A 20,541-nucleotide genomic window follows, 5' to 3' on the forward strand; every position below is an offset into this window, starting at 1 on the left:
GAATTAACCCAAGCAGTCTTTGTGTTGCTGTCACCAAGGCCTGAAATATATAGGAACACTTGGAAAGGCTTTGGAGTAATTACAGCTGCTGGAGCCCTTCATCAAAGCATTTTCACATCAACACACACACACACGCGTGCATACACACACACACACGTTCACACACACACACACACACACACAGGCATACACCTGTGTGCATGCATGCATACACATACACACACAATATCAAACACGTATCTAGAAGTATACGTAAAACACATGCTAACAGGAAGCTCACATACACACTAAATGCACTTGCTGATGCACACACAATTCACCCGAAATTAAAACAACACTTGGACATTGTCCATTCTCATTAAAACATGTGTCTCTGTGGATAGTGACTCTGACAGTTTAATTGGTATTTCTACGTAAGCTTTCATCATGTACCCAATTCATTTTATTTTAACACAATATACAATACAGAAAGGACAATGCAAAGAGTATTTTCAGGTTCAAGAGTAAAAGTTAGTGACACTAAACCTGAATGAATTAAATTGATTAAATGCAAAAAACATTGTTTAGTAAGGTAGTAATGTAAAACAAAAAAGTAAATAGTGGGTGTTCCTCCAGCTGTTTAACAGACCTGACAAAAACGCTCCTTGATTCATCTAGATTAAATCTAGATTTGTATGTTATTACAAGGTCATGCATTAAAGGACATCACCATGGTATTGCTGTTGAAGTTGAATGCCTGGCTCTGTCTGGCCTTCTCTACAGCAGAGCACAGTGATTTAGTGTAAGACGGAGCTGTGGTGTAGGGTAGAGACCAGTTAAATAAATGTATATTAAATATACCATAATGAAATATGAGACTTGTGCATAATTTCCAATGAGGTTCATTGAGAAAATGGCCAAGAAAATATCCATCTATATTTTACAGGTAGAAATGCTCACTAGAAAATCTGAACCTAAATTTTAAAGGGTATTATAGTACCTAACCCAACAGGATAATTTACTTTAACTTAATTTTTGGGTGATTCAGCCAGATTTTATGATATACATGTAATTGAGGCTTATAGGCTTATCATTCACAAGTACAAGATCTAAACAGGTAGCTGATGCACAATTTCTGCAAGAAATGTAGAAGTTCTGCAGAAACCTTGTAGCAAACATATAATCATATGTAGGATTATACTGGCTAGAATTGCAATGTTTGTTCTGTGCAGGAAACCCAGTTGAAGCCTACAGGAAATATATATATTATCAATGAAGAATTTTGGTGTGCACATATCATACATGTGATCATCATGCCTTTAATGATCAGATGAAAGTGTGCTGTTTCCATGTACATTTACATACAATTATTATTAACAGGAAATGGGGGTAGCAGTAAAGTATTTAGTGTTCTTTTTACAGTTTTTATGAGTAGTCAAAGAGGGATCGAATGTCAGTTGAAGTTGAAGGATTGTTTAAATTCCTGTCAGAAATTCAGCTGTTGACTTTTGAAAATCTACTGTATAGGAAAAGCTAATTTTCCCCTTAAAAAGAAGCTCTCTTTAGAGGTTGTCCTATGGAGAAATGAAAAGTCCAAATGCGCCTTTACTGAATAGTTTATTTTTAATCTGAACATGAAATAAGTGATTTGGAATATTGTTTCATTTTATTAAAGGAGGGAATAGTCCTCTGTGGCCTCAATAGCAGTTCATAAAAAACGTTCATAAGCAATACTTTATTTCCTTTTTGGTGGAATATCAAAGCATTTTTACCTGTCCTCAGCAGCTGAGATTGCAGACCTTGCCTCTGCCAAGATTGTATAAAGTGACTGAAATAACCCCAGTGCGCTTACATTAGGTCTCCCTTTACTGTTGTAACCTCAGATGACATTGCCTGGCTTCAGAGTCTTTCTCTATGTAGTGTCTCTTAAACCATTCTCCCAAATGACAGCATTACTGTAAATGCTTCAGCATGCAGCAGGGCTTGACGGTTTCCTCCTATTATCAGGGCCTCTTTTCTAACGAGGGTCAGGACTTTCCCCTGTGGAGGGTGTTTTGAACTGGTAATACAAAGTCAATGTGCTATTAGATCAGAGGTATGCTCAGTTTCTAAATAGATCTAACAGAGATTACACATTACACGATGTATATCATATTCGGGAGGGTTATTTCAAATTTTCAGCCCCTGAAATTATGGCAGTTTTGGGAATTTCCCTCAATTATAAATATAAGAAGTTCCAAAAGGTGGGCAGGTGCATGAGCAGCAGGTTGAACCAGTTGCCTGTAAATTTGGCCCTTTTTCTTCTTTTACTGAAAGTATATAGTCTGGACACATTGAGCTGTAATTGTCAACTGCTGACATTACAGTTTTTTGTGGAATATTCAGTGAATGAAATTAAACCAGACAAAGGTAGATAGAATATTCCTCTTGGAAGTACTGGGAACGTGTTGAGTTCTTTATAACAAGCTTATTAATCTGTAGGCCTATATGTACTGTAGAATGTTTTAACTATGACAACATTGGCTCAGATGAAACCGGCCATTCTTGCTTTTACATTAACATGAATGAGGGCTGGACCATTAAATCAAAAGTGGTTTATGGGAGTTGGAAAATGTGGCCTTTCTGAAGACAAGTCTATCCAATCTATTTTAAAGCCCTGAAATGTCGGAATGCATTTTCCAAACTGTTTTCAACATTGTAGGTTATTGGGCTCCCCTCCAGTCATTGTATACTGGATATGCAAAGAGGTGTCGCAGCAAACGAGCCTTGTCTCATTTTCTGGCTTTAGTCTTTGTTAGTGTGGTTGTCACACAGAGGATGGCTTTATTTCTTCCACTGTATCAAACACAAAAACCAAAAATACTACTGTTTATTATTGTTCCCTGCAGCCCAAACTCATTTTTCCCTGGCTGTGTATTTCGGGATTCAAAGTGATGACTTGAGTGTAGCCTTATGCTATGACCTGTTCTGTTTAGCTTACAACATGCGCCTAATAGTTTTGTTGCTAAGGCTGGGTCCATTAATCATATGCCGAAAGGTTCTGATCCAGCAAACCAATTATGACACTTAACAGATTTTTGCCTTTGGCTTTTATTAGTTTGGAAGCAGGTTTGTACAGTGTCCAGCTCAATTTTTGTTTTAAGCCAAAGGATAATTACTGGTTTATTACTTGGATCGAAATAAAACGGCAAATGTGGAAATGGCTTTTGTTACTTTTAGTCCATTTTAATGAGAAACCTTGTGAGGAGTCTGAGTCTCCACAGACTCCCAATGGGAAGCAATTTATGGATGAAATTGGGACTTGGTGTCAATAAGGCAACGATGATTTTTAATATTATTTCAATTATATTTTTTCTTAGTGTCCCAATTTAAAATTTCAAGTCACAGCTTTAAATTTGTCATATTTAGATCTCATCATCTATAGGAGGACGCTGACTAGCATAATCACCCCCTGAATCAAATGCACAAGTTCCCTCTGCCAACCACAGACCGAGCTGTGCAGCCATTGTGTTGGCCACTGTGCATCATGGGCCGTATTCAGACTTGCTTAAGCCTGCTTAAGCGTTTTTTTTGCTACGTCGTAGCGCATTTTTTCCGAGCAGAAATCCAACCCATCTTGTGCTCATGCTTATCTTGGGAGGTATTTCCTTTCTCACGCTGGAAAATGTAATTTGCTAAGGTTAAGCGCACGCCCATGGGTGGACAGAATTACTGGCTCTGTGTTTATAGTATCTCAGTCTCCTCTAAACAACGTTCCTTGACAGAATGCACAAGATATTGCCCCTTTTTTGTAAGATGTGCATGAAAAAAATTAGCATAAATCCAGATGGGTTATTCCCTGGCAGCTGACACTTTCTCTGCTAAGCAGTTCTATGGCTGTTTGTGCACTGCCTCATGGGATAGCCAGCACCAGTCAGTGCAGTCAGATTAGATTTCAGACCATGGGCCGCATCACTGCAATAAGGCCTGAATGGGTTTTTGTGATAGCTGAGAGAAGGGCTTCAGCTGCCACTTCAGCTGAAGTCTGATTTGAACGTGGCGGCCAAGATTGCCTTTGCTGAAAAGCCTAGTTTCAAAATGAATGTTAGCATATGAATCACTGCACATATTTTTCACTACAGGATTTAACATGTAATTAAGGTAAATGATTGGATTTTTAAAGAATATTGCCAAAAAGCATATAAAATAACGATTGAGTAGTTCTAACTCATTACTACAACTGAGACTGTACATTTCGCTCTGTTTTGGCATCACATGATGTGCTGTTGTATTGTTTCATTAATTAAAATATAACAGCACATTTGACAGCAATGATTGGAAATACATTATCATCAAAAGTATATAAGTACCTTCCTCATAGTCTGTGGAATGGAAATGAGGCTGAGCTGTGTGCAGTGCATAGTACTTAAGGATTTTTCCGTATCTCAGCTGAACTATGGCGGTTGCCTATATTTACCATCAGCTGCAAGCTCTCTGAATAGATTTTCAAGGACCTTCTTTCCTCAGGTTATCTGCTGTTATCTGCTGTTTTCAAGGCCTTGCGTTTTACAGAGCTCGATAGCAGTACCCCCCCCCCCCCCCCCCCCCCAATGTGATCCTCTGTAATAAAATACGAATGGGCATTGTTTATTTTATGAAAAGAAGAGATTTCCTTGAAATATGAAATATGCCCCCTTGTTTCTCATACCACAGCATGTGCAATAAATGGAGCTCCTGCCTTCTGAAGTGGCCTCAGCATTGAGGTGTGAACATAATATATGAATTCACCAGCTGTAAGCAAAGAGCCAACACTACAAATTCCTGTAAACTTAAACTCCAAATTTATTGCTTTTCCCCATTGAGGCACACTAGGGACACTGACCTAACACTGACGGGGCGAGTCCTTTCCTAGATTTGCTCTGTTGAAGAGAACAAAACAAACACGTCTTGACAGCCCAGGGTAAGTAAATGGTTTTGATGTTTTGGTGAAACCTTGTCCTCATTTCACTCCCCGAAACCAGCAGATGTAATGGCTGTAGCACGGAAGACAAAGTGGTGCAGGCGATTTTATAAATGCCCAATGTTGAGCGTACAAAAAGGTACTGCCAATTATTTCAGCAGCTCTAGCTAATTTAATTTATTTGAAATAACTGAACTTTCTTTGGTGAGTTGAGGAGAAAATAACACACGAGCGACTGACTCATATAATCAGCACAGAGAATATGACTGTTTTTCCATGGTTAAACTAGAAATACATTTATACATTTATTTCATTTCAACTTGTAGAGTAATTTGTAATTAGAATATGCTGCTGATTTTACCTGGATGTCAGCTGCTGGGGGAGATTAGTAGCCTTTTCTGTATTATGATACAGTTAATCGAAAGAATTGATTACATATATAAATCGAAAGAAAATCAATTATAAATTGACTCAGGGTTGTGATGCAAAATCATGTCTCCAGTATTACCAGCATATTACTGACCTCTGTAATACAACACATCTTAGCGCAGTACTTTCAATTTTGAGGTGAAGCTTGCAAAACGCAAACAACAGGGAGATGTTTACGAAGCAAAACCATTAACTTACTGCAAAGCACTTTTCGTCCCCAACTGGTGCAAACAGAAAATAATGCTTTAATCAGAAAATACTAATATACTTGCTGATAGACGGATTCATTAGTAAAAATGGGCAATTAAGAAAATCAAGGGGGTAATTATTCATTTAGTTGGTTATTTTTCTGATCATGGTAGGGGTCACCTCCAACTACGCTCCACAAGGTAAATTTCTAACTAGAGTAGAGTGGAAATAGATGCATTAAAAACAGACTGCAGTGTGAGACTCATAAATTCATAGATGGTAAATCTTCTGGTAAGTACCATGCTAAATTGAGAACATGAGAATGTGTAAATATTGACAAAAACACAGTGCTTCACTTAGCAGTCCCCTCTAAGGTACCTCAAAATTACTACTAGCATCTCCCAAAAGGGCATGTAATATTCATGAAATTTTTAATGTGTTTTTGAAGTTTGGTTCTATTTATCCTTGGTAGTTTTGAAATTTTTTTTTTTTTTCAGCCTGCACAAATAATATCATCCTGCTTATAAATGAATGTGTGTCAAAGTTGTTTGGATTCTGCAGTGTTTCGTGATTCTAATATACACATAAAAATAGGCTTTCCTTTTCTTTGGGGAGATGTTTGTGCAGGAAAAGGTGAGGTTGAAAATAAATACATGTCAGTGTACAAGTTTTCAAAAACAACTCTAGCATGCCTCGTTCAGTCATATAAGAGGAGCCCAACAAATTGATGGCCATGACAGGCTGTTTGAGCCTGCTGTATGTGACTCACGTGTACTTTCTCCTCAAAAGAACCTGATGGATTCATTCGTGGTGTGAGAAAATATGGGAGTCTAAAGTGACATACCCTTTTATATACCTAATGCCTTTGTTCCGGCATGTTTTTCTCAGCATTAGAAAGTTAATTTGGCCTTTTCATGGCGATTGTTATGGCCATAATCATGGCTGGGTGTTTGTCATGGAAGTCATGGGTGTCATAGATTCTGTGATTTTTGCTTTTTTTTTGTGACTTTCCCCTTTTTATCATTTCCATGCTTTCCCTCGTTTTAGTGCTTTTTCAGCGGTCTTGGGTGGTAAATGCCTTAACATAGTCAACAGTGTGATTTGTATTGGCCTCAGTATTTTTTACCATATTGCCAAAGCCTGGGAGAAATGAAGTGCGACAGTGTATACCGATTCTGGAATGCACTGGGATCAAGGATCCTGTTCTTGTGAGTTGTTGCAATCAGATGTTCTATAGCTCCTGTCAACAGTGTTGATGCTGAGCGCTCCTTCTCCCATTACAGTAACATTGTCCGTGACAAAAGGCACTCCAAACCTTGCAATGTACAACATATTGTAGTAAAATAAAATTTAAAGAAATTTTAAAAAGACACGCGGTAACCTCATTTTATTATTTTAGTAATGCAATTTGAGCATGCTTGTATTTGCTCCTAGCAGTAACTGCCTGCTAATTTTTTTGTAACTTCAAGCACTTGTTATTGTTGCTATAGTTGCGCATGTTAGTACTATTATTTCCCACTGTTTGCTCAATGTTTTCTAAAACATTGTGATTTCTGCCTCTTTTTTCAGTATTTTGTGATTTTCGACAACTTTGCCGTGGCTGCTTCATGACATTAGCCAATGTTTTCTGTGGAAAACACCCAGCCTTAATTAAGCTGTTACTCTTTTCCCTGGTGGTCTTAATTTTAATTTTATCAGAGCCTTTGGATTGGAATGGTGACTCATACCCTTAACAGAATTATCAAAATGACAGAACAGAACGGTGCAGATTTATATGTTAATCAACTTAAATTCAAGACTTCTGAACATATTGATTTGGTCTGCATGTTTTTAATGGTCTATAAAATTAGCAAATAAATACTTTGAAAATGTAAAATTGAAGGTGTATGTGGGCTGTACTTTTGAAAATGTAAGATTTATCTTAGGGCTTGCAACAAGGTATTTGCTTAGCTTGTTTGATTGTTATGTTTTAGCTAAGGGCGCCTCAGCAAAATTTTTAAGTTTTTAAAAAATAAACAGTTATCCTTAACATGTATCCATATGCAAGATTAATTCCTGACCAACTGTTGCACGGAAAGTTTGCAAACCCTGCAGGCAATATTTCACCAATAGCCTTCCCCTAACCACTTCTACTACATCTGAATTTATGCAGTGCATTTTTTGGAATGTTAATTCACAAATCCACATTTTCTTCCATTACACTGTCTGTATTCTATGCCACTGATTTCCTGGATTACCTCATGACAAATTGGCTTTATGGAATTATTTCCCAGTTCCCCAAATTACTCTTGGTTTTCTGGTTTTTTGATTTCCTCTTGAAAATGTCTTCTTTGTATCTTTGTCCAACTGAATGTGTCATTCAGTGCTGTGCTGTTGTCAGAAACAGTAGTCTTTCCAGTACATGGGCTGAGAACAGATCCGGACAACTGGCTGACTGTTTTTAAGAATAATGGACATTCGAGATGCCATAATATCAGAAATAACCTGATACACATACACTGGATAAGGGAACTTTATTTGCGAAGCAGGCATTCAGATGCAACAAGGGCTCAAATAAATGGTTCTGTGTAAGGACATTTCTGCATATAAAAATCACTTGGAAGGAGGAGTGAATTCTACCTTCTCTCTCCTCAGCTGGTGAATCATACGCCCACAGTGGCCATCACCAGCACCCGCCTGGGGGGGCTGCCAACCTCCTGAAGCTGGGCAGTGCCCACTCCTACACCCCAGTGGATGCATTCTGCCAGAGTCTGACCAGGGGCGTGTCCATGTCTGTGCCCTGCTCACCGCAGCTGCCCCGCCCATGTCACATGACACCCTCTCACTCCAGCCAAAGGTCCCCAGGTACTGCAGTCCTATCCACAGTCTTTCACATGACATATAATCCTCCATAACACTGCACTGCACGTTGCATTCTTCAGTATATGGGCTTAACTTTGTATAATAGCACATGCTGTTGTGTTTGCCATTTTAAACGTTTGTCTTAAACGGTATAGAGGGTAACTCGATTTGGTCACTTTCAAAACTCAGCATTAGCTAACATATCACTGTGTTGGCTTTTGTTGTCATTTTCTTGTCATTGCTGAGCTGCAGGGTGCGGTAAAGCAAAGGCATTGTTTGGTGCCAGTATTATTCATTCATGAAGCCGAATGTCAGTGCAGGCTGTTTGGATTTTTGCTTTGTGTGTCCTGTTTCTTTACTGTTTTTAAATATAAACTGTCGTATCTGGCATTCTATATCTCAAAACGCTTTAAAAGCTTTTGCGTGAAAATGAATTGTTTACTTTGCCACATGTGCATCTGCTCACCAGTGTGTGCAGGGTTCGAGGTTAAGGTTTTACACACTTGATCAGGTGGGCAAGTTGATAAGAAATGCCCTGGTCCAAACTAAATTTATACTGACCAGAATATGGCAATGAAAAGTTCCATAAAGTCTGAAAGTGCATGAAAACAGTCTCTGTTATAAAATAATGATAATAAAGACAGCTTATTATTTATTATTTGATATCATTAAAAAAGCACATTTCAGAGTTGGATGTACTCCAAATAATAAATACAGTAGAATCACAGAGGTGCAAACCTTGAAATAGTAACTATTAATTTAGCCTGAGTTGTTAAGTTGTTAAGGGGCTTTTATTTTATGGTTTTAAATAGTTAAGTGCAGGATAATGTTAAGCAAGAGAATCAGTTGTTTTAGAGCTGTCATATTTAGAACTGTCATATTTGGGCGACATGGTGGTGCAGTGGGTAGCACTGTCACCTCATAGCAAGAAGGTACTGGGTTCAAATCTAGCTTGGCCCTGGCTTGCATGTATTCCCCGTGTCTATGTGGGTTTCGTTTATGTACTCTGGTTTCCTCCCACAGTCCAAATACATGCAGGTAGGCTTATTGGAGACTCTAAATTGCCCATAGGTGTGAGTGTGAGTGAATGGTGTGTTTGTGCCCTGTCCAGTGTGTATTCCTGCCTCACACCCAATGCATGCTGGGATAGGCTCCAGATCCCTTTGCAACCTTGACCAGCGGGTATAGATAGTGGATGGATGTATGGAACATCATATTTAAATTGATTTATGATGAATATTTGAACATTTGTAGCTTCCACCACAATTTTGATTGCAGATTAGTAATTCTCTATCCCATGAAACGCATCTCAGTTACCTGTTATCAGCTGCATGTGTGTGCAATTGTGTGACATGTTTCCATTATGCATGTTTTAAAGCGCCATACTATATGAAAGAATCAACAAAACAAAAAGTTGTGGAAGAACATTTCATTTTGGGTGAGAACAACTTCAGGGTTGAAGCATGATTCTGTTGGCCTAATGCAGTTATTTTGCTTTCATGATTTAGAAAAATTTCCCATTTATTTTAGCATTGTAGACTACTGTTATGTTCTGAAAAATGTGAATTGTTGGTGTTTTTCACTTTAGGCATTACTGCCATGTACACACTTGCATAGACTCATTTCAATCAGTTGGAAGGAAAACTAAAGAATACCTCACATTAAATACAATGGTGTCCAGGATCAAAATTGTGAACACGCCAGAACACATTCTGCCGTGCTCATCTTCTGAAAGCATCTCTACCAATCGTAGGCCATGTTGACATTGCCATCTTTGTTTCTGAAACTATCAAAGAAGACAGGAAGAAAAGTATACTGACTGGATTAGCGAGAAGAAATCATATTTATTCTAAAGTAAAGAGTACTTTAGAAGAGTAAGCGCAGTGTGGAAGAATGGGACAGATGTAAGAGGTGGAGGAAACCAATCAGGGGCCTCCATCACCCAGTGGTTGCTGAAAATGTTGTCAGCCGCTAATACTGACAACAAAGGCAACTAAAGCACTACCGCCTTGTGGATGCTACTGTTCCAGCAGCCAGTCAGCGACACTGCTCTGAGTATGTATGGCTGTTCCCAGTGGCACATGAGGAAGATTTTGAAAAGGGGAGTTGCTTTGTGAATCCTTTTGTAATGGGCGGTTGGTAAATATCTGCAATTCTCAATCATGGTAGCAGCTGAAAATAGACTTCTCAAACTGGGGATGATCCACAAAAGGATTGTGATGCTTTTGTGCCTCATCAACCATGGTATGTACTAGAAGAAAATGATGACAAAGCACCTGGAAGTCCGTGGAGAGCGCACGCTATCAGGGAAACAGTGACACAGTGCACCTTCTGGGTCATGCATATTTAAATGGTTTTATCTGCATAAATTTCAGTCTCACTGCAGCCCACAAAGCTTGCACAGAGATTAGTCGGAGGTGCAACTTAACGGACAGATTTGCAGGCTCCAGCTGACCAGTGAGGGTTGCTGGAAAGAAATGAGACATGCAGTACTGCAAGTCAGAGACCACCCTTTCATTCATTAAATTTCCAGGTAAAAATCAGCCATTTAATGCAAATTACTTTTTTCAGTGTTGCACAGCAATGCATGGAACATATACTGTATTTTAACAGAAAATCACAGAAATCCTCCCACCACTACATATAATAATATCAGTAATTGTCCATTCTTTGTTTTGTGCATCCTACTACCACTTTGTCTTCTATCCTTCTAGTCAACAAACTAGTTACAGCTGTTACCAAACAAGGTGTTACCAAAAGTGTCAGTGAGGTTATATTAGAACCATATGCCTTCAAATGTGACTCTAACATTCAAACAAAGAACTACTCAAACACAGCTTAGCTGTCTTGCAGATTTATTTGTCATGTACTTTCAGCTTCATAAGGAAAGTGAAGGTCAAAGACAAATAAGTGCAGAAGACAGGAGTTTCCAAAACTTCTGTTCAAAAGATTATTACAAGATACTGAGAAAATGCGACACCTGACAACCAGGCAAGAACTGCTAGGCTGCTGAAACTATCACCATCACAAAGGCAGCGCTCAGCGATTTTATCTTTGAGGAAAAAAATCAAGCTCCTCTCTTCCTTCTGATCTGAGGAACTCCACAGGTGTTTCTGTCAATCCTTCCACAGTCAGAAGACAACTCAATGATGTGGGTCTGAAAAGAGGTATAGCTGACAAAAAGCCACCACTGAGGAAAGCAAATAAACAAGAGAGAAGAAAATTTGCACTAGACACTGAAACTGGATACCTGAGATACGGAGTAAGGTTTTACGGAGGGGTGAGTCTATATTTGAGATTTATCGAAAGTAAGAGTATGTACGCAGTCGAAGCAATGAAAGCATGGTGCAGGATCAGTGCAAGTTTGGGGTTGTATAGCAACTATCTGGAATTGTTGATTTGGTTTTGATTGAAGGCATCATGAATGCCAATAAATACAAACACATTTTAACATATCATACAATACCTTCTGTTGTTGGCGCAGTTGAGTTTTGATCCCAACCCTCAAGGTTCATCCATGGTACTATGGAGAGAGTATAGTGCCTTAACCAGATGAGCTACATGGCAGCACCAAAACAGGCTTGTAAATTATCACTTGCAGTAAGGAGAGATTTGTGCAGTAATGCATCATAGTCTTTTAAAAGCCTTGCAATGTGTAAACTTGTCAATGGTCATGGCAGTTGTCATAGTTGCTAGAGGAATACACTACTAACAGGTTTGGGGTTCAAAGGGCTAGATAATCTCTGCAAGGGTATTTGTCTTTGGGTAACAAGAGACAGAAATGATTCAGTGTTACTGGGTGAGTCATTCAGTACTGAAATTGCTTGAAAGTGGAAGTCATTGAACTTGCCACCTGTAATTTGTTTAATTTGTTTTTCTGCTATGCTCATTGTGTGAGGACACATCTTTATGTTAGGTGTTACTTTAATAATAAACACTTTAATAGAAATTCTGTAATTTGACATAGTACATTGTTCTAGGAAAAATGGAAGAAGTCCATTTGATGGTCATTGAATCCATCATGTCTGTGGCTGAGTGGTTTTCTTTTCATTATTATCATTCCTGCACCATTATGGTTTGCCAGATTAAAATGAATCCCTTATAAAATGACAGCAAGTTTCTTACTAAGGTAATTGAATCAGCCCTGGCTCAACTTTAAAAAATGATCCGAGTGAAACCAGCCATGTACTTTATTTGTGCATGCTGGGGTAATCTGACAGCAGGAGCCATTTTGGAGTTTTAAAAATAATTGTACGGCAGCTGAGATGCAGCACAGCCTCAAATATAAATTAATGCAGCAGAAAAGTTGAACTTGACAAGACCCTTGGAAAAAAATAAAATGAACAGTCTTATGAAGGCTGATCTGATGGCTGAGACATTATGTTTTGCACCTAAAAAATATAGCATATTATTCTGTTTGTGTGCTAGTGTCACACCTCAAAGACTCTATTTGTAATAAGAGGTCAGTTTCACTTGTAAGCTGTGGCCAACAGAGCAGTAGAATATGGATGGTGGTTGAATTCAGGTCATTGGATAGCTCAATGCAAATCTCCAATGTGCTGACTCAGAGTGGTGTTTAGTACATGCTGGAGTTGAACTGAAGACAGTTTGTGGAAGAATGGGTTTTTCTCATTTTTACAGATTTTTTTACCTTTAGCTTTTTTCTTTTTTTTTTTTTACTTGCTGGATTTTCAGGCTCAGTCTTGCCCAGTGTTTTCGTATTTCCTCTCTTTTAAAGCATCTTTGTGACAGTATCTCCATAAAAGTGAAATTGAATTGAATGTCATTGACTACTTTAGTGAATCAGTAGTTATATATATTATTATATTAGTTACATATATAGTGTTAACAGCTATTTCACAATCAGCAGCAACAACTGCACTCTGCACTCTTTCTTAGTAGATCTTCCTGTCTGTCTCTCAGAGAATCCAGAGATGCTGGAGATTAGGGAATGTGTTTTAGTGTGTGTCTCAGACATGCTTCTATTATTTGCCAAAGACATTGAGCTGGACGGGGGTCTTCAATGAGCTTTCTTGTTTTTCATATTGTGGCAGGTAGTATTTGCGTTGCATCAGCTGAGTTCTCATGGGTGGATAGTACCCAGTCAGATTCTGAGGATCAAGGCTATGGAATAAATACATTCATATTTCCAAAGAATCCGCATTAATTTGCAATTTCAAGTATAGGCTGGCTAGGGACCTGTCTGATGAACCAAATAACTGAATAATATGATCTTTACACACACACAGACACACTGAGACACATACGTACACAAACACACGTGCACACACACTCACGTATGCACACACACACATGCATGCAATCACATCTTCTTTGTGTGGTGCGTTTTTCTTTGTCGTTTTTCCATTATTGTTTGAGTTGTGTATGTTTTTTCATTCATATGCTAATTCAATGCTTGTTCTCCTGTTTATATTTGAGTTGTTTGTATTTTCTTTTGAATTCAGATTCAATTCATTTAGTTTATATTCTGGACTTCATTTAATATGCTCATAGTGAGATCTTGTTTTTTATTGCAGTGTCTGATTTACCTGTTAAATCTGTGACTAATTAAAAAATAAGAAATCAGGAACTGAATTTCTTGGGTACCTTTTCACATTGAAAGCACGTCCAGTTCACAAAACACATCACATCTGCTGATTGCCTGTGATTTGATCATTAGGAGAGTGGGAGGTTTGCTACAAAGGAGCAGTTTGAGCATGCTGGGAAAATCAGTTGCCTGCTCTAGCTGTGAGGTGTCATCATGCTTGCACTCCACCTGTCTGGGCAGCCGAGATTCTGATAGGTCAGGTCATAGCCGCATTCACCTAAATGTCAGAATCTTTCATTCAGAAGGGATTAGTTACAGTATGTCTGTACCCTTTGCCTAAACAAATGTATAGTATAGCTATATAGCAAGCCAGCATAGCAAAACTGTTTTATTCCTGTTGAAAACTGTAGCTGTTATTTAGTTACTGACTACTTTGCTTTTGCTTAGAAGAGAACTACCAGCTGAATATGTAAGGTTTCATGCTGGTCCTAGTAATCTGAGTGCAAACACAAGTACATTCAGTTGTTGTGTGTATGTTGTATATGTGCCTGTTGAGCTCCTCTGACCAGTGGAAATTGTTTTAGAGGTTGCACTGTGATGTGAGTTGTACAAAATTTGATTGGCTGCTCTTATTTAGCTTTTTATGACACACTGCAGGGACATTAAACAGAAATCTGTTTGCGGCTCCAGCAGGAGCAGCAGTGGCTCCATTCACCATGCACACAAATAGAACCCCGGGGCCTGCCACTGCGCCTACAGAGCATGTGCAGAACGCTCCCATGCAGACTTTAATGCCATTGTCTCACCCAGATTATATTTCATTCTCGGCATCTGGGATATGAGGCCTCCAAACAGTGGGTCTCAAGGTGGCGGTTTTGTATGGAGGTCATTTCAGCTCGAAAGTTAATTGTCATTTATGTTTAATGCTTCCCAGAGCTCGAAGTTTGATCTTTGCAGATGTTGTGCTAGTGCCGGCAGATGTCTCAGTTTTGGGTGCCTTCTCAGTTAGCCTCAATTTGTGTTTACCAGTCCCAAAAAGTCTGTAAGAAATCTCACTGTAATGTCTGCTGTCACTTGTCCACTGGTCTATGAGTGAATCTGGCTACTCTTGGTCTCTTGTGAGATGCGTGTCGGGTTTGTCTTTCACACAGTATATGGAATGTTGTTAATTAGTCATGTTCTTTTTTGACAGTTATTTCTTGTGCGTAAGTACATATTTCAAATATGCCATCTCCTATGTCAGAAATTTTCAATGTTACAAAACAACATTAAATGATATTACCATTTTTTGGACTGTATGTAAGTTACAGTGCATTTACGTCAGATATGTTCCATTTATAAAAAAAATAGCTTTTGATGTCTGTCTGTCATGCAGATGTGAACTTTTTTTTGCTGTTTTAATTTCTTACTGCATAATGTATACTTCTCTGTGCTATGTTTGTTCCATTTTTGTTCATGGAGGAGAAATACTGCTTCAACTACTTCAGACCTTAACATGAACTGTGTGACTGGGTGGCTGTTGTTTATCGGAATATTAAAAATGGTCTACAGTGGACAGTGCATTAGAATGAATGTCGCTTGCTCAATATTTCTTTGGTGGTCTCAGAGAACAGCTTAACTGTTCTCAGAAGCTCTATGATGTTCACAAATCCCGTTCAATGGATGTTTTCCCCAGCTTCTGCTTGAGCACTGGATCAAACACGCTCAACAGGATCACAGTGCCCCTGTGTAAACAACTGTCCAATTTGTTGTGCCTATGGAAAGCTAGCTCTTGTTCACCAGTATAGGGAATGACACAAAACCATTACCGAACCTCATTTTGCTTCACTCTCATGATTTGTGCTGCCGCTTGCAAAGCCTCAGCTTTGAGCTGGCACTCCGTGTGTCCCTGGCCAAACGCAGTTGTACGCTGCCAGCTAAGCTTTAAAGTCGTGTCTATAGCAGCATGCAGACAGCTAAGCTTTGAGTCTTACCTGTCTAAAAGCTCTGTGAAAATGATTATAAGTCAGTGGGACCTGCTTCACCTTATGTACTCTTCCCAGAGAGAAGACAAGGCCACAGGAACCTGTCTGTCCTTGCATACTGCGCTTACATAGCCAGCAGCTCTCGTAAACTTTTTCATTTTGGCTATTTGCTTCCCACCTTCCCTCCCTCCCTCAGCATATCCAAGCAGATGAGAGGAGTAGTGATTGTTCCTGAGCACATGCTTTGCTGTGATCTTCAGCATCTTTTTTATTGTCAGTAGCACACAGTAGCATTTATATGGCAAACGTCCTGATGGGTACACCCTCAGCGTTAAGGAGGGAAGAAGGGAATTTTGAGCCACATTAGTACTGGTTGGACAGAGCTGGGTGTTGTGTTCTTAATTTTATAATGTGTGCCAATCATACAATCTCTGCCAGCTGCACTCTTAAGTAGCACTCTGGATGGTTGATTTGTGAGTACAGTGAAACCTTCAATGGATTCGTTGAAATCTTGGCTGCCCCATTAAACGTCCTCAAGGTCTAAGGTTTGGGAACATGTTCAACTGAGAAGCGGCTGGGAGCATTTACATTTACATTACATTTATTTGCAGATGCTTTTAGCCAAAGCGATGTACAATAAGTGCATACCAAAGGTAATTGGTAATAGAAATAAATACATTACTGACATTTAGCAGACGCTCTTATCCAGAGCGACTTACACAGCTTTTTACATAGCATTTACATTGCATCCATTTATACAGCTAGATGTATATTGAAGCAATGCAGGTTAAGTACCTTGCTCAAGGGTACAACGGCAGTGTCATACCTGGGAATCAAACTTGTGACCTTTAGTTTACAAGACCAGCTCCTTACCCATTATGCTACACTGCCGGTGCTGGCCGGACTTGAGTCAGAGTGAACTCATGTGAGCAGTATTTCGCTTTGGAACTGCTCCCATCACAGGCTGTCTCTTGTAGAAGGCTGATAAAAGGCCTCAATCCACTCACAGTTCAAAGGGTTTGTCTCTGAGTGAAGGTCCTGTTCTGGAGAGGCCGTTTCTCACATTGTCAGCTTGGCTGAAGAGCACACCAGCTCCATGACTGCCTGTCTCCACTGCATCCCACTTCCCTGGTTCCTGAGGGCAGCGATTACAGTACAGAATCCATGTTAAGTCACTCCAGCGTGACTTGTTCTTTGAATAAGGATTATTTTTTGTAAAAGTATTTGTTTTCTTGCACAATATTTTGTATTTGGCAGCTCAGACATTAACATGAAAGCCTGAAGTGGTGGGAATGTTGGCTGCGTGCTACTGTGTGTGAGCTCAGCAATGACTAAACCAAAACACAAGAAAAGTATGTCCCTCAACATAATCTTTTCTTATAATAATAGTAATTTATCATCATGTGTCAGTGAAAAATTGTCATCCTCAGAAGACAAAGAGCAATTCTAAGCAGGTGCTGTGTTAAGTCACCTTTAATTAAAAACTAGACTAATAGTCTAGTCTACAAGAGAGCTGCCTGGTTGTCATTTGCCATTTACATTCTGAGGTAGACTTTGCGACATGTGTCCAGGATTACTATTTGTCCTGTCAGCAGAGGTATTCTCATAATGCTGGGTTATCTGAAAAATAAATAGTGACACCTGTGCACTGTGCCAATGTATCATTTGAGGAGCACGGGAAAATGGTGTATGAAAATCAAAGTTTGGCAGTCCAATAGGCCAGAGGATTAAGCGTGGCAGTACAGAGTATTGGCAGTTGGCAGGGCGAACATTAGATTAATGTCAACAAAGACATCCCTTCAATAAACATGACAGGATGTTATATGGCAGTAGATGAAGAAAGTAGTAATGGTTTTTCTGTGGCTTTCTGTAGTACTCAGTACATTTGGTAATTAAATCAGCCTGGGCATAATGCAATCGGATACATGATATCTGAGCAGATGTACTGCGCTGTCACTTCCATCCTTGCTGTGTCATAATACAGTGTAAATCCTTTCAGGATCGGCTTACATCCTGCTGAATGTCAGCTTAATATTTTTGCATTATCATATTTTTTTCTGGTAAGATGACACTGCTATGGAGTTCTTTGTCTTCCTTCCTAATCCCACTCCCACTTTCTAGAATTGTACAAACACAAGCAAAATTTACACAAACAAATATTAATTTGATATTTATTCTTTCATTCCCCTTACTGTATATCTTGCTCATTTTAACTGCCTGGTTTCTCTGCTAAATCATTTTGGGGGGTTTTTTTGTTTTTCCCTAGTGAAAGGTCTCTCGTTGAAGTCTCTTCCACAGTAAACTTAGGGCAGGACTGCTAATCTTGTTCCTGGAGATATACTGTACCATCCAGTGGGTTTACATTCAGCCCTAATTTGGGATACCTGATTCTATGAATTAACAGCTCAATAAGATCTCTATCTGTTGAGTGAGGTGTGCTTTGTAAGGGTTGGAGTTATAAAATTATAAAATTTACCCAAAAATATGTGTTGCAATAGGAAAAAACACCAGAACATATTTTCCCCCATTTAACCCTTCGAAATCAGCTGTTGGTTTGTCAGTTTTTTATTTTTCATAATTTTTATTGAGTATAGTTATTGTAGTGGAAAGGGTATGTCCTCAGATAGATATGGGTGGTGCCCTGCTAATGGTCGGTTTTAGGTGCTGGATAAATGACGGTGTGGTCTGTTTCTTCAGATAATTAACTGCTTGGTGATGAAATTAAAGCTGAGCCTCGGCTCTTTTTTCCCCTGCCTGATTCAGAGCCTCCAGGGTCCCGGTAGGTCCATTACAGAGCAGAGGCTGGCTTGGCAACTTGGGGGCCCATATGGGGCTTGTGTTCTGCCTTGACCATCTCTTCTGTGCAGCCAGTCCTCCATGTCATTTATCACGAAGATTGCATTCTGTTATAAATCTGAATTAGGAAATCTAGGGCCATGTGTCGGAAGACGGGTATTTTTGCTCTCCACTTTTCTGCGGAAGGAACCAGAAGTACAAAGAAATGGGGGAGTGCTAAGGTTTTGGTTTTTTATGTAAATGGCCCTGTCAATCATTACCCATTGTACATCATAATAGTGGCTCAGACAGGAAATGTAAGCAATCAAAGGTGAACTGCATGGCATTAACACTGCACTGAAAGGGACTTTAGTTCAACACTCAGTCATAGGTTTTAAAAAAAATAAAAGTTATTTTCATCTTGAAATTTTTCAGGTGGTTCTACTGAGAACATCCAGTAGGCAGAAACATACTAGGGCCTGATGCTGCCTATCCTATGACCCATGACAACACACTATTCGCCCATTGCAGGTGCATTGATAGCTTAGTGATGATCCTTCCTCAGCTGTAACAAGCTAATGTGGCAGTCCGGCACAGGGTCCCCAAGGTTGCTCATTGCTGTGGGTCACACTTGAGCGAAGAGGGCCCTCCCTCTCTCTCTGCCTGACAGGGGCCACAGATCCACGGTTTCCATACCCTTGCCCACCCCCCTTTCCAGTCCCTTAGGCCTCCTGTCAGAAGCCCCTACCCTTTCAGCAATGAGCCAGTCTGTCAAAAAAACTCCCCTTGGTAAGGACTTGAGAGTGTTGGGCTCCCATGAACTCTGGTCCTGATTGGACGTCAGCAAGTAGGAAAATCTGCCTCACGCTGCCATTGGAGCACATTCCCTCTGTCTTGAAGAGGAATATCCTCTTGCATGCACTTAGAATGCGGCAGGACTGGTATTTTGGTTTGTGCTCTAAGCACCTTTGTAAATAATGTCGGTGCGGTGCAGTAAACCGTAATTTTGAATAATGCCAATGCTGAGCAGTATCAGGGTTCAGGAAAAATGGCTGCCTGTCTGCCTGGGGCAAGTGAAACCCAGGGTCGGACAAGTAATTGGACAAGTGATGATTCAAGGCTAACGCACAGTTTATTCTCTACAACTCACAGTAATTCTCATCTTTTTAATAATTCATCTGTTTGGTGCTGCCAGAACTAGCATGGAAGTTGACTTGTGCGTGAGATGCCTGTGTATGAGGCAGGAATCACATTATTTAGGCTACCGAGACCTCATTTTCTGCTAATACTCCCACTCTGTGACTGCATGTCGGGTCTAAAATCAGTGCGTTGGGAACAAGTTCCACTGTAGCTGTATAATGTAACAAAAACACAATACTGTTTCCTGCAGTACAACCTGAATTTGAGTGTTTTCTGGACACATTAACAGACTAATTTACTCATTAACAGTGCTGAAAAGAGTCTAAGTTGAGCTGGGTAGGTGAACCTGCCTGCTCTTCCACAGACTGCTGCTCCCTTTCAATGTTCATTACAACACGGAAAGATCATCCCTAATTCTATCATCCCTTGATCCATCCCTAGCCTGTTTTATAAACTCAGTTCACTCCATGCACCCTTCAAGAGCTTTTTTTTTTGTTCAATACCCTGTCTTTCTGCTTTGTTGTAATGGACACACATAGGCAACATTCTTTATGAGTTTAATTTGGGGTGCATAATGTTTTCATTTCTGTGAATGCAAGACAGGTAGCATCTTTTGATAACAGTTGACAGACTGTTATTAGCCTGTTATGCTGCATTTTTATTGTGCTGCATCTTTCTGAAAGCGAGATAGAAACAATATTCAAATGGGATCCTTACTCTAAGTATTGGATTGATTA

General features: G+C 39.5%; 1 protein-coding gene across 2 annotated transcripts in view; it reads left to right on the top strand.

Annotated features, from left to right (window-relative positions):
* The window catches only part of LOC118222984 (protein TANC1-like), a 150,305-nt gene that overhangs the window by 32,748 nt on the left and 97,016 nt on the right, over positions 1-20,541 (top strand). For both annotated transcript variants that reach the window (XM_035409004.1, XM_035409006.1), the window contains exon 3: positions 8,171-8,380. In XM_035409004.1, the coding sequence (XP_035264895.1) occupies positions 8,171-8,380 (210 nt within the window). The remainder of the gene's footprint in view (positions 1-8,170; positions 8,381-20,541) is intronic.

The sequence above is a fragment of the Anguilla anguilla genome, chromosome 3, assembly GCF_013347855.1.
Source record: "Anguilla anguilla isolate fAngAng1 chromosome 3, fAngAng1.pri, whole genome shotgun sequence".
NCBI lineage: Eukaryota > Metazoa > Chordata > Actinopteri > Anguilliformes > Anguillidae > Anguilla > Anguilla anguilla.